The following is a 15596-nucleotide window of genomic DNA, read 5'->3' on the forward strand; positions in this document are numbered from 1 at the left end:
GTTATGAAAATATAAACATACTTAAATGCTTAATTAAAACACTGGATCGCAAAAATACAGCCGCATTAATAGCGCGCAGCTATTCTTCCTTTGATAGGGTCACCGCATTCGTCTAATTGCGTCACTATAACGAGAAAAATATAAATCAAAGAACCGCAAACAAGACCGGTGGCTTGCCAACTTACATAATTTGAATTATCACCCGTTCGTAGATTCAACATGAAAACCAAATTTAATGTCGAGGTAAAGAATGAAGTATATATTGTGCTATTAGCTTATCCTATTATGTTTACAAAGAGCCTGCTCAGTCATTTCGAAAGTAAGTTAACACGACTTCGCAAGTCAGACAAACATGAACAATTTGGCGAGGCTCTATTGCATGATTTCAGTATGTTCTGAAACGTGTGCAATTAAGACCTACTGACAAGATTTACTCTGCTTATGGCTTTTATGGTGTAGAATTAGTCGGCAGTATATACTCTCAAGGAACGTTTTGTCTTTGCAAAGATTTCATGCGTCGTACGCTTCTTCTTTCACGCAAGGCACGTTGAGGATGATCTTCCTGCGTGGGATAGCGTTAGGTGAGTGGTCGGGGGAAGGTGAGGACTCTACGGGTGGACAGTCGTCCAGCCAGAAATTAACCAACTTCTCCCTCGGAACTTCTTCCTTAGGAATGACCCGCTCAGTCTCCGAGGCGTGAGACTGCGCGAACGACGACGATTCCAGAGCGAACTTGACGCTCTTCTCCTGCTGGTACTTCCTGGAGAGATTGTTCAGTTGCATCACCATGCTGCGTTCCCTGACGCTGGAAGAGGGCTGGACAATGAGCTCCAGGTCTGGCTTGCCTGAGTTTCCACTCGTGACAACTGGTGGAGCTGTCTGTGGCTTCAGAAGAGCAATGTCCTGATCAGCAGCACTTTGCTTTGACTTATGGTTTAGTATGATCAGTCTATCAAAAGTCCGGACACTTCCACTCTGCAGTTCTCGGGGCATCGCATCGGGTCGTCTGCTTTTGTCCAGTTCTTTGTTGAGGATCTTCATCGTGTCTTGGAAACTCTTCATCATTCTGTGTCGGTTCATGGGTAAAGGTTTGGCGCAGAACCGCTTGGGGTTGCCTTCACCCCGCGACACGGGTTTCGACCCTATGGGTGGCATGGTGATGCGCTCCAAATTTGGACTGTCGTGGGCATCCTCATCTTCCGACGATGTTAATGACTTTGCTGGACTCGATCTCGGACTAGAATCTCCCCGCTTGGACAAAGCGATTGGTGTGACCGTGAATGGATTCCAAGTCAAGTCGGAAGACCCAAGTCTCGACATGGCATTGGTGGTTGTTGCCATAGTTGGTACCGATCGTTCCGAAAACAGCTTGCTACTAACCGAACTGCCGTCATTTGGCGGAGCTGCACAAGACGCATTATCCTTTTCAGTATTGCACCTGGACACAGAGGCTTTCTCATTTTCGCACTTGAGGCTCTGAAAATCTGGACTCAGTCTGTTTAGATCACCGCTCTTGAATGATACCGTTGAAACGTTCCCGTGAAGTGCCTTGGCCGTCCCTTTGATGGTAAAGACGCTACCCTCATCACGGATGTCTGGCAAGCTCTGTCCTCTTGCGCTAAGCCGGTTAGACACATGGAGGCGTTGCTTTACTCTCTTTTGACCACCGCCACCACCGCTGCTCCTCGTTGAACTTCGAGAGGGAGCTCCTTCCTCTCGCGATACCCGTTCCGGTCTCAGCGAGCGCACGAAGATCGGAGGACCGTTTGCACCCCCGAGACCAACCACGCAGAGCTCTGCATTGAAACACAAAATTTAGTGCATAAGAACAAAAGTTACTAAAACTTTTCTTGCATTAGTTTCAAATAGTTGGCCACCATGAAATTTATTTACGTGGCGAATAGATGGAGGTTCTCTTTTGACAAGCATACTTTTCGTTCAAGTTTCTTTATCAAATGTCCAATTGCATATCAGTATTGAAAAACCATCTCTGGGCTCACTTTTGTAAACGTGATTTGAATATGGGTTACTATTTTATATTTTGTAGCATTGCAAAGATGACCAACGTACAGTGGCACCATGGTTAAAATGCAATTCGTGTGTATTATTACGTCTCTGATCAATATTGGTCGATGGCTAGCCTTATAGATTTTATATATGAGTGTGTGCTTAGGTAAGCAGAAAAAGTTTTTACACACATATTGAGTCATATATACAACATCGTTTGTACAAGAATGGATGTACAAAAATAGTGTAACATCACTTTTAAACGCCTTCTTCATTTCTCATTAAAAAAAAATCATATTCACTCTACAATTCCCGAATTTATGAATTGTTATTTCATATTTTCTCTGAATATGTGGAGAATACGCCACGGGAATGTTTTTTTTTTCTGCGATGTCTTATGTTGTTCGGAAACTGAGTTGAATAATCTACAGCAAGCAATTTAATTACCTCAAAATATGACTATTGTTTCTCCTTTCATTAAAGGGACTATACAGTACTGGTTGAGGTGGGGATTCATGTTTTGAACATCCCTAGGTGAGATAATGAGAAACCTCTTATGAAATATGAAAGAGCATGTAATTTTAAGAAGGATTCAATGTTTATTTGATGAAAATTGGTTTTCAAATGGCTGAGATATCCAAAAAAGTGATAATAATAAAAGGCGACAGGCCACGCCTTTTATTAGGATCTCTTTGTTTCACCTTGTTTTTGGATATCTCAGCCATTTCAAAACCGAATTTCATCAAATAAACTTTTGATACCCCTTAGAATTGCATGCTCTTTGACATCTCATAGAGTGGTTTCTGAATATCTCGCAAAACGTTAAATGCTAAATTCTCACCTCGACCAGAACTGTACACATCCTTTAAGTCATTAAGTATAAGTGTATGCCATCTGCATCAACAACGTTTTGCACGGTAGGAAAGCCTTCGGTTGCTCTTCATAGTAAATCAGCTTGCTTTTTGTTTTCATCATTTACGGAGTGGTTTGCACTGAGTAACATGCAGCGGCATTCTAACAACATAAGATTTCAATACAGCAGAGTTCTTGAAATATTTTTTTCCAACGATGCAAATGTAGAAAGCACGCAACCTGATAAATCGAATCCGATACTTAAAAGATTATCAATTACAATCATGTAACTCATGAGAATGTCTTCTCATTCATGGAACACAGCTCTTGGTTTCATACAGCAACTGTACTAATGCGATAATCTAATCTAAAGAACGTGTCTCGATCGGGATAGACAATGTACTAATAACTATTACTTCACGCAATTCTAGTATTAGAAGAAAAAAAAACAAAGCAAAACAAAAGAAGGGACTTGCCGTTTCCTGCGTGTTGTTTCCAGTGCATCTTGGATTAATCAAAAGTAAAAGCGCAATGGAAACAGGTCAATGTTGAGCTCCATCATGGTCAAACATTGCAGAAGTGAAGGGGCAGTTCGTAACAAGTGATAGGAGGGTGTAGCATGGGTGACTGATACTGGCGTTGCCGGGGGGTAAACATGATCAATAGACCACGGGTGACCAACTCTATACAATTGCGGTAACAATGTCTTTCGATTGAATGATCAATACAGCGCCCCACGAGTTCACACTTGTTTTGCGATGGCCAAAATAGTATATATCACTTCTCTGTGGTCACGGTACGCGAGACATATTACACGAAACACCTTCAAAACTTGGTTTGAGGGTCAAAATAGTAGATATTCACTTCTCTGTGGTCATGGTACGTGAGACATCTCAGACAAAACACCTTCAGATAAGTTCTCTTCACATGTGCGAACACTAGTCCTCTTTTCTTGAAAAAAAAAAAGACCTTTGTAATATCAATGAACAGTGCTCATCAAAAACCTTTACCAAAGTAAATTTGTTTGTTTGTCATAGAACAAGACAAAGGCCCTTATAATACAAAAATATGTTTTGTCGGTTAAAGTTCATTAATCCAAAAGCTCGTTAATCCGAAAAGGAGATGCATTTCGTTATATTCCGAAGGTCATCAATCAGGAAATTAAATGATAAGGTTCTTAATTTCGAAGGCTTGTAATATGCATCTGGGTTTTTTTTCTCTTTCTTTTTTCGTTTTCGAATTAACGAGCCTTCGCCACAAGCATAACAAGTATTCGGATTAACGGATATTTTCGGAATAACGAACATCTAGGTAAGAGGATTTTGTGTGTTTCGGAATAACTCCTTCGGAATAATAAACCTTATTTCATTTCCGGATTAATGAACCTTTAGAGTAAGGAACAAAATCATCTGTGTGTTTGAGTGGTGAAAGACAATAACCAGTGCACAAGCACAATGTGAATGGAACTCCGTACCTTGCGTGCACATAATCTTCACACTCGTCAGCACGGCTTGTCAAAATGACGAGTTTATCTTCAGTGTGTGAACGCGGCCTCTCCTTTGTGCCGCGTTGTGTAAGGCTATAGAAACATATGTAAAAGTTGAAAAAGATGTTTGGGGTTTGCGTCTCTTACGACAAGGCCGCGCGGTCGAACGCTCCTTACCAACCAAAACGTCTCGTAGCCCTTATCAATTATTCACGAATTGGCATCAATAAGAGACTTGGTTGTGGGACAATGCCTTTACATGACACGGCGACAGGCGATCCTTTGAGCCAGACGGGGAAGACATTCCGAAGAAACTGTCTGAGAGGGTGCTTGTCAATACACTTTCCATGAAGGATGATGATCAAGTATAGTGCCCTTCCCCCCCCCAAAAAAAAAAAAGCCACACAAACTAATGTCCACATTCACTAATTTATTCGCTGATCTGTCCACATTTGTGTACATATTCACACATTTACTATCTATTCATCAATAATTACCTAATATATCATTATTTCTGTATTCATTCAGCTATCTATCTATCTATCTATCTATCTATCTATCTATCTATCTATCTATCTATCTATCTATCTTCATATCCATCTATTCATCTATCTATCTACCTCTTTTGATTTTTTTGATTTATTTTTCTTTTTACATATTCTTATTCGTATTTTGGGGGTATGTATGCATGTATCATGTTGTCTATTTGACATTTTATACATTCCCTTTCATTTGGCTACTAGTTTTGTTTGGTGATGAACAAAACATGTGGGAGAAAAGTTTATCACATCATGTTCAAGTTGACTTTAATTTATCAAATAAATTAAGTCAAACAACGGATACAAGGGTGTGGGATTTGACCCAATGACATTTTTCTCGTTAAATCGGCTGACAAGCCAAATGAAAAGAAAAGGAAATAAAAACTAAACAAAACAAAAAAGTCTTCACATTTTTTGCTGCCACTTCTCTCCTGAAATCGGCTGACAAGCAAAAAAAAAAAAAACCACCAAAAAAACCAAAAAAACCCAACAAAAACAAACAAACAAACAAACAAAAAATCTCAACTATTTGGTAACGTTGGGCTGAGCCTGAGACAGGGTGCTATAGGAACATACGTCTGGACACATGCACATCACATGTTCATTTGGCAGAGGGGGGGGGGGGACCACCGACAATGACAGTGATGATAATTGTGATTACAATAATATTTAGCTTATAGACGATATTACTTATCGGTGTCATTAGCGTAAGGATTGTCATTTCCATTCCCATTGTCATTCCCATAGTTATACATGTATGTATATTATACATACAAACTTCAGTTCAAGATGTACTGTGTATTTTTCCCAAATCGTTACATTGCATTCGCATCAAAGATAAACGAGTATCGCTCACTTGTATATCTATAATCAGTGGTATCGCTACGTCCCATATCTGCATGCTGCCCTCTCTGGCTTTGAACAGGATAATTAGTAGTGATGTGAAATTTACATTCAACGTCAGGGTGCGTGGTCAGGTGAGGAGACACCACACCAGAGTGAGCTGCTGCCATCATTACCAAGAAGTATCGAGCCAAATCCCGCCCTCTACGTTCAGCGTCATAGTAGGGCTTTAAAAACAATGGTAAGTAAATTATGCGTTTGAATATTTCAAATTACGGCCGAGTGCTAAAGAAAAAAGAAAAGTAGCGTGATGTTAATTTTCTGGATTGATTTTAGCGAGTCTAAAAAGTTTGTTTCCTTCAGAACTAAACGACTAGACTGTCAGAGAATCTACTTGGAAAAAGTAAACCTCGCTCTAAAAAGAGTAGCACAAGTCCCCAAAACGAGATAATTGATGATCACACCAGTACGGCGTAAATTCTATATAGCAAGATTCAAAGTGAAAAGTGTTATGTGAAGGTCAAATACAATTGGAAGAAGGTTAATTTACCATAACAAAGAATTTTGAATATGAATTTACTCTTAATATCAGTATATCGGATAAAAAGACGATCTCTTCGTCGAAAACGGCGCAACGTCTTACACCAATTCTTGGGACAGAAATTGTATTTCCGCTGCCATAATCATGATAAAAACTGAAAGCAGTTTTACTCTCCTACTACGAGTCGTCTTTTTATCAAGCCTTTGACCATTATAGTTATATCTAATGTGTTATATGTGTTGATGTGTGTATTTTAATGTATGTATATAATCATATATTATATGCAGTGAAAACTTGGAGCAAATTTATTTTTTTATCAATTGTTTCTGGTCAGTTTTCTCTTTGTCTGTTTTCATATGCATATAATTATACTTTCCTTGTGTCCAAACTTCTGTTTCCTTTTATGATTGTTGTTGTGTTTCATATCCAGTGTTGAGCATGTGATTACTATGTGTGTAGCCAATACAATATGTTCGTAGAGATGCTTTATCAACACCCTCATGAAAAGACGAATCAGATTCACAAGCTCTTTTCATGGCTTTTTGCTTCTCCTGGAACTCAGCGACTGCTAACTGATGCTAGCAGTAGGTCTACTGATCAAAGTTTGTCTTTTATAGGGGTGCACGACACGAGACCGACACCCACGAGTCATACAGCTCATATAAGTAATACAACCCATGAGTTATACAGCTCACGAGTCATACAGCCCATTAGTTCGACACTAAGCTAACAAGGTCCACGGGACCGACACATTAAGCCCCGTGTTGGAACTTTCGAACTCGTGGGCTGTTTTTACCTAAAGTGTCGAACTCATGGGCTGTATGACTCATGGACCTGTTTTCAATGTCGAACTCGTGGGCTGTGTAACTCGTGGGTGTTGGTCTCGTGGGATAACCCCCATACACCTCGCATCACTCTGCTATCACGCCAAATTTGGACCACAGTAAGCTACCTGCTCTTATCCATTCACACACAGGTTACAGCGTGTGACAATCTTTTCCCGAAAACCAACACTATTTTCACGCATTGATATCCGTGGTTTTTATTTCAAAGTAAACAAAGCTTATATAATATGATTTCACGTAACGAACAATGTGGAACAAGTTCTTATATAATTATTATTCAGCAAAAATCTGTGATATAAATAGTACAAATGTGTATACGATAAAGAATAAGAGATACGTATGTATAGGAACATAATAGGTGAAAGAAACAGCAATCAAACGAATGAAATCGTCTTATTGGCACAAGTAAGGCAGTCATGCAGCATTTTGTCAGTAGGAACCGTAACAGTCAAATTTGTCCGGTCACGTTCAACTGTAGCAGCTCATCATGAGTCTTGATTGTACAAAACCCTAACGATACCACTTAAATACCTTTCAGAGATATTCATTTCTGTGAGTGTCCAAGGTCGAGGCGTATCATTATTATACACCAGTTGATAGAAAATTATTTGAAAATTCCCTTCTGGAAAGAACAGTGTCCCACAGTGTGTTCACAGTTTGTTCACAGTGTGTTTACAGTTTGTTCACAGTGTGTTCACAGTGTGTTCACAGTGTGTTCACAGTGTGTTCACAGTGTGTTCACATAGTCGACAATGTGAAAACGTTCGAATTTAACAGTGGGAAAATTATTTCACAATGTGTTGCGGTTTTCACAGAGTGTTCACATATAGTAATACTTTTTTTTTCACACTGTGAATTGACGGCTCACATTGTGTTCACACTGTTAAAATGCTCGTATTTGACAGTGCGAGGAGATTTCACACCGTGTTCACAATATTCACACTGTGTTTCTCACATCGTGGGACACTGTGTTCTTTCTAGCAAGGTTAAGATATTTCATGAGTTTCCTGAGAATACAAATAAGTACAGTATATCAAATGGTCCACATAAGTACTTGTCGGTGATTGGTCATAATGTAATCACGTGACTAAGGTAGAGTGGTTCGAAATCGTTATATTGCCTGTATAGTGACGTCACGTCAGGTATAGTCCAAGAATCTGACGGGCAGCCAATTGAGCTAGAATCTAAAAAAAAAAAATGTATTTCATGTGGACCATAAATATAAAATCCGTGTATATTGCCTTGTCTATCGTTTTGATAAAACACTTGAAAGTCCCTTAAGTGTTCCCTTATGGACGATATTTCCCCCAGCGCTACGTTCTTCAGGAAAATAGTAATCAACTTGGGGAGAACATTATAGGCCTACTCCCATGGGATGTCAAGTGTTATATTCACACATACATGTATCTGTATAACATTGTTAGATTAGGCTTCCATTGTTCTTATTTTCTATTCGATGATATCAAAATGTGTTTGTTGGTTAACTTCCTCTAACCACTTGACGATCCATTCCGTCTTCTTCTCATCACAGAAGTTCACGTGTTTTGACGTTTTTGACAGGGCTTCGTGGATCATTTTGATTTCATGTTCATTATCATTGTCATGGATCTTTAAAGTTTCCGACTGTTTGCTTTCTGGCTTGGTATCAGTCTTACTGTTGCTGCTGTCCTTGGAAGCCCGCAGCTTTCTCGCTCGCTCTAACCACACATCGGGAGTCTCTTTATGGTCGTTGGCTTTGCCTGTTGCTATCTCCGTGTTTGAGACTGCGGGTGGTTTTCGGCGGCTGGACGTGGCTGCGGACCGGGATGGGGACGTGCTTTTCTGACTCGATCTGCGACTGTTAAAACCCTTCGCATTCTCGTGATGTTTTAATACAAGAACTTTTTGATCCTCGGAATCTTCAGTCAGTGGGGTGTGATCGGCACTCAGGAATCGAACTCGTCGAACTTTACCATCAATGGTGACTTTTTCTCTATGCACCCGGATGATTGATGCTGAAGGCCTCACGTCTGATATTGCTGCTACCCCACTCTCATCCGCCGCAGGAGACGGCCACATGTTCACCGTATCGAACGTTCCGTCACTCAGTCGACGATCTGCTTCGGTAGAGGCAGGCTCAACGCGTGATCTTAAATTCGCCTCCGAAAGACTGTGCCTCGTGATCTTGTCTTTGATCTGACGGCGGTAGCTGTGGTGATGATGCTGCTGCTCCGGGTCGGAGGGAGTTCGCCGTTTCACAAAGATCGCATTGTCGTTAAGCATGAACATGCGCGAAAAATCGCCATGTGCAGGAGGAGCGACCTTAGGCACGTTAGGGGAAGGATGCATCTCTTCGATGGATGGAAGTCTGTTTCGACCTCCCACACCCAGTTTTTGATTCATGATGTTCTTGATGTTATAACCCGTCTTTATGAGCCATGAGTTGAGGCTTTGAGACGGCGTGTTCATCGCCGTAGGCACGTTTCTCTGGCGCGTCAGATGATGTGCAGGGAATATAGAATCAAGGGTCATGATCCTTGCTGTCGGTTGAGTCAGTCCGGACCAGGGACGCAGCGGATGTCGAAGTGCAACGTGCCTTTTACGTGCAGTACAGGATCACTCGTAGCATTGTGTGTCTTTATGTGAGGCCGTCTGCTTGACCTATAGGTGATTGAAAGAGAGTACAGTCATTTGATTAATCAATTAATTAATTTATTCATTTATTTACTTATTTTTCTATTTCTAGCAGAAACATATATATATATATATATATATATATATATATATATATATATTATATGTGGACACATTACATTATAATGTACGATAAAAGGAGTGTATAAGTTTGCAAAATATTGAAATTATACCGAAATGCTGGAAATGGGGAAGAATGGTAAAAAGCAATGCTTGTAGGATGCATTCCGGTGTAAGATCTCCAAGATACGTTGCAAATTATACGAAGGTTGTTTTTTTTTTTTTCTAGAGACGTGACGTGATATAATCAATTACATTCTAACAAAAAAAAAAACAACAACAACAACCATGTATTATTCACTCAAAAAACAAACAAACATGAATTATGGAGTATTGCATCCAGCATCATAAACTTATATCGAGATAACTACAATCGTAGCGGACTTGAGTGAATGGCAGCACCAAAGATGAACGATTATTTTTAATCAATAAAGTTGTAAAAAAAAATGCTCAACCAGAATGGTCTTTCTGTAAACAAACAACAAACCAAAAGTAAAACAAACTCATGAAATCGTTATGATATCGACTTAAACGTTATTTGCATAAACAACTTAAGTCAGAATGTAATGCGTTTATGACATAAAAACATGTCAATGATACAACGATTTTATTGTCGTTCTTGACCATCCCTCATCTGATTTCTACAGACTTGTCCTTTATCATTTTGAATGTTGTTCATCTTTATTCTTTTCCAATTCTTCTAACAGATTTATCCGAAATAGAGAACAAGATTCTTCTAGAAAATACTTGAAGAGCACTAAAAATGACTACTGTATACATGACAAAATATAGGCACAACGGAAGACTAATCCAGAACACGAGGAGTTGGAGATGTGACTTTTCTGACTTTTCTTCTGACATATTGTAGACACAAGGCATTTATACCAATGAATACCATGAACGCAATGAACAGAGAAACACAGCCAGCGTTCCTTTGCTCGCTAGCAAAATGAAATTGGCCTTAAAAACAAATCCCTACACTATCCATAATTATATGCCACCAACTTCGTCTCTCGGAACTGGGTAACTCTACGATGTTTCACTTCAGAATGGTAACACGTGAAGCATTTTCAAAGCAAATCGGGTTCACTTCTGCGTATGAGTAAAGAAGTCATTATCAAAGTACAGTCATTAAAAGCTAGAAAACTTCACAACAAAGATGACAAGAAATCTAGTTTTGTCATTTTAAGTCCCAATATTAACAGGGTTTTCTTAAGGAGTCCTTGCTTCGTTTTCGCTGATTCCCATTCCCTCTAACCGTCTGTATCTTCTCGCTCTTTTAAGAATAACAGTCGTAATAACAGCCACAATGATATTCTTACCTCCTGAATTGGACGGTCATATCTCTAAGTGGAAGTTGTTGTTCACTTTCCTCCGAGAAAACACAAATTACAGCACATATTGCCCTTTTTGCACTCAAAATCATGCCATCATGACGTGCTGTGGCAGCCTCTCATGGATGTATAGAGGAAGATGGCTGCAGCACCAGTCAATACACATCTCAATAGCCGTATCTAGAGCGAGCTCTCTTCTCCCTGCATCCGTAGAGATACATTGTTTTGGCATGTATTGATTGAGCGGCTCTCCTGCAACCCTACCTGGGTTTTATTGAAAAGAGTCTCTTTATGGTGCATAACTAGCTTATTGATTCCGGCTGTTATACATAGATCCCTAAAGCTGGAACGGAACGAAACAGGATGAAAGCAATCTGCATGTTGCCATTGTCGACTTCACATTGTTCTCACGATCCACACGTAGTAACGAGCGTGTGAGGGCGTAATTATCTTTTGAATAATCAGCTTATGGGCAGCAAATAAAAAGGGCAAAACCCAAGGTCACCGAATTGGGTATTTACAATCAAAGCTGTTCCAAATGCAGATCGATGTTGTGTCTACATTCGACATCCTGGTCACTTGTTCATGTCCTCAGGGCCGATCTCTTCTTGTTATTACTAATATACTGTTCACAATTTTTCATAAATAGTTATAATGTACATCAAGATTCAAATAATGCTGGGTCTAAGCAGCTGATAAGGACGTACATATATATGTTTGATATCTTACAACTGCGATATAAATAAACAGCAGAAACAATCTAAAGTGAACGACGAAAAGTCTGACTACTCGGCGCTGTTTATTATAATCAATTTGTTGTTTTTTTTTTACCAAATAAAATTGTGTGTATATATATATATATATATATATATATATATATATATACAAATAAGAGACAGAGAGAAAGATAATAAACATATGAGTATATGAATATAAGAACGACCCAAGTCCAATTTTTGGCCAAATTCAGTTTGACATGGGAAATTGTAACTTATGCATGGACTCATCTTGTGTGTAAATGATAAGTCCTAATTACCCCCGGAAGTGCCTGAAATAAATGAGTTAAATCTTATATGAATGTAAAAATGAAGGACTTGGGTCATTCTTACATTCATATTATAGCGCCCTCTCTCGTCCTTCTCTCATCTCTATAGCAGAATATCATGTATATGAATCAAAGAACGACCCAAGTCCATATGAATCAAAGAACGACCCAAGTCCATCACACATAATGGCTTCTCCACAATTAATGTTAATGTTAATTGTCATAATAATATATGTTCTAATTTGTATATACAATGTTGCCTTCCCATCACAGTTAAATAAAATATTATTTGACAAACAAAAAAAGATATGAAGTTTTTTTTTAGTTTACTCGAAATGGTCTTCCATGGACTTGGGTCGTTCTTATATTCATATACTCATATGTATATGTATGTATATGTATACATACATATACAATATTCATATGAATATATATACGCATATACACTTTATTATTTGTTGGGGAACAGATAAAAACAAAGCGAGGAAGACATCGGGTGACGAGAATCACGGAAAAAATCACGGAATGAAACCTTAAATTTCAGTTTAGACTGCCTATATGATAGAACATTCCCACAAGAGTGTGACTTTTATTCTCTTCGTATAGTTGGGAATTCACACAATGCAGTATTCATCCTATTCCTTGTAACATATTTTATAACATTTAAAAGTTCATATTGTTCAGTGGAGTCTATAAAGTGTTGGCGTAGATACTTATCACTTGAACGTATACTGCATAGCGTAATATTCTTGGAAGTAGAAAAGAAAAATAACTCTATATTATGGTTTCAATTATTTTAATGTCGTTTAATTTCTGTATTTCTGTATTTTTTTTTTTCCGGTACAGTAACGGATGAATACAAAGTACGTAAAGAAAGTAGGAGATAAAATTCAGTGATGCAGTAATTCTCAACAGACGTGATAGGATAGTAGCGACGCGACGTAGCGTCATATATGTGAAGGAGGGAGAACACAAAACAGGATACAGTAATCATAGACAGAGCTTCAGTTAGATGGGACCAAACCTTAGAAAGATTATATTTACATCACTGCACCGCTACTTCTACATTTACATACATATAACTTAAATATAAGTTTCTTGACATTACTAGTATTTGATAGTCTATAGTCATAACAGTTTGCTAGGTTGACAGTAGAAGATGGTCGTTGATGATGTATATTCTAAATGGGCATTGTTTTACTGTATTCCTCCTGTGTGGGTGTGATAGTATGCAGATAGTTGTCCTTTTGAAGTCATTATCAAAGAGAATATGGACACAGATGTCTAAAATCAAAGAAACTTTCTATCAAATTCTGAAAATCTTATTGCAGGGCACAAGTGTTATCTGTGTATTTCCACAACTATGTAATTATATATATATATATATATATATATATATATATATATGAAGAGTTTGTTTGCAAAAAAAGATAAGTCCGTATTTGCCAAATGGAGATATTTGCGATTAAAGGTCAAGAAAAAAAGAGAATAATAAGAAAATAGTTGCTTCTTTTTACCATAACTTCAAAAATATACCTTTATATGTAGTGACCAATATATCATTTAAAAGGTATTATTTTGTACATTATGACAGAGGTCGTACTTCAAAATGTTCAAAAATGGACTTATCGGTTTTTGCAAACAAACCCTTCATATATATATACATATAATTGTCACAAATGTACACACTAGTAATTATGTACATGTATGATGTACTGCATGCATGGTTGTTTTAATGTGTATGTACACAGGTTGACCAGATTAACGGAGAACATTCTATGTGGTATAGATATAGTACATACAGGCTGACCAGATCAGTGGAGAATTTTCTAGGTGGTATACAACGTAGCTATACAGTACATGCATGTAACAGGAAATACATTATAGCTCACTCTATCTAGAATGATTTCACCCATTCCAGAATGTTCTGGGGAGTGCTTACATGTTTGGCTGAGTGAGGCACTGTCCCTGTAGCCCAATGTGATTGGTAGTTAATTTTGGCAATGATGTTATGTAGTGAGTCATCCAGGAATCCTGAAACTAGGACTTGCTAGTATGTTCAGGTATGTGGCCCCAGGTTGGAGAGGGTTACAGAATGTGCTAGAAAGGGGTGAATGGATAGTATATAAGCCAGAGAAATTCTGCAGTAGGCAGAGTACCCAACACCTCTGCTCTGAGAGTTACGTCACTTCTGGCTCTGAAGTGACTTGTTATAGTCAGTCCTGTGTTACCTGCTCACCTGTTATGTTTGTGGAGATAAGGCCTGGGAGACATTTTGCCTGCAGAGAATTTATGTGCCCTCATTGGAGATAGACTCCATTTTTGTGTCAATGGACAATGCTACGGAAAAGCTGTGACGGGCTGGATTTCTAGCTGAACATTACTGAACGAATCATCATTCAACGCATCGACTGGACGTGGTCGTCATAACGTTGAATTCTGCACATTTTGCTGTGAACATTATACCGTGGATCTATTGTGGACATATACCCTGGATTTATAATTTCGGACTATTGTAACCTGTGCCTCTGGATTAATACGTCGAAGGAATCATTCATCGGTGCATCGCGGATCATTCATTTGTACATCAAGCATCGTATTTGGACACTACCAGGGAACTGTAGGGATTTCGTGATCTAAGATTTGGATGCATGTAAGTGATTCCACTACCGATTTGTAATTGTTTCTATTGATCATTATTGTACTGATGTGCAACCGATTACGAATCTGTACCCTCAATATCGCTGTTAATAAACCGCTTGAACATCAGTTGATTGTTTCTTTTGTGCGATCATTCTCAGAGTGATTTTGGTCGTAACAATATATATATATATATATATATATATATATATATCCATACATATATTTCGACACCGATTTATAAACCTTAGGAAAGATGCAATAGTGTCGTCCTTCAGAATATCATTCTCCGCGAGAAAAAAATATAGACTTGAGAGACGCTTAACACTTATAAATATACTATGTAAGTATTTAAGACACTTTTATCTAATATGTATCCAGTCCAACTATAATGATTAATGTTTTAGTATTATGTAATATTATATATCCCGGACAAATATAATGATTTACTGGATTTGCACATGATTTCCTGGAAATGTAATATGTATCTTGAACAAATTTAATGATTTATTGGTTGTTAACACTTAAATACTTATGTAATATGTATCCTGAATGAATACGAATTAGTATTTTGATTGACATTTAAACACTGGGGAAATGTGCCATTATTTAATAAGATTATTGTCTGACAGCTTTGTCAATCAGTGGTTCGGGAGCTACGAACAGGAAACAATATGTCTCTCTAAATGGGTGTAATTCACAAATATTAAGTATTAAATGTGGTGTTCCAC

General features: G+C 38.3%; 2 protein-coding genes across 2 annotated transcripts; both read right to left on the reverse strand.

The window, feature by feature from the left end:
• Positions 1–510: 510 nt before the first annotated feature.
• On the reverse strand, positions 511–3363 carry LOC140241446 (uncharacterized). The gene is made up of 2 exons (XM_072321174.1): positions 3336–3363; positions 511–1796 (listed from the first exon to the last, which is right to left on the reverse strand). Exons 1-2 carry the CDS (start codon positions 3361–3363, stop codon positions 511–513), a joined length of 1314 nt encoding a protein of 437 aa, XP_072177275.1.
• Positions 3364–8562: 5199 nt separating this feature from the next.
• LOC140241447 (uncharacterized) lies at positions 8563–9624 on the reverse strand. The gene has a single exon (XM_072321175.1). The coding sequence runs from the start codon at positions 9622–9624 to the stop codon at positions 8563–8565; it is 1062 nt and encodes a 353-aa protein (XP_072177276.1).
• Positions 9625–15596: the final 5972 nt, after the last annotated feature.

This window comes from Diadema setosum, chromosome 18 (assembly GCF_964275005.1).
Source record: "Diadema setosum chromosome 18, eeDiaSeto1, whole genome shotgun sequence".
In the NCBI taxonomy this organism is placed as follows: Eukaryota; Metazoa; Echinodermata; class Echinoidea; order Diadematoida; family Diadematidae; genus Diadema; species Diadema setosum.

Excerpts from the sequence above, each read along its gene's own strand:
- LOC140241446 (XM_072321174.1), bottom strand. The coding sequence starts at position 3,363 with ATGCACTGGAAACAACACGCAGGAAACG. Across the intron at positions 1,797-3,335 it reads GAAACAACACGCAGGAAACG|AGCTCTGCGTGGTTGGTCTC; the intron begins GCAAGTCCCTTC and ends GTTTCAATGCAG.
- LOC140241447 (XM_072321175.1), bottom strand. The coding sequence starts at position 9,624 with ATGACCCTTGATTCTATATTCCCTGCACATCATCTGACGCGCCAGAGA.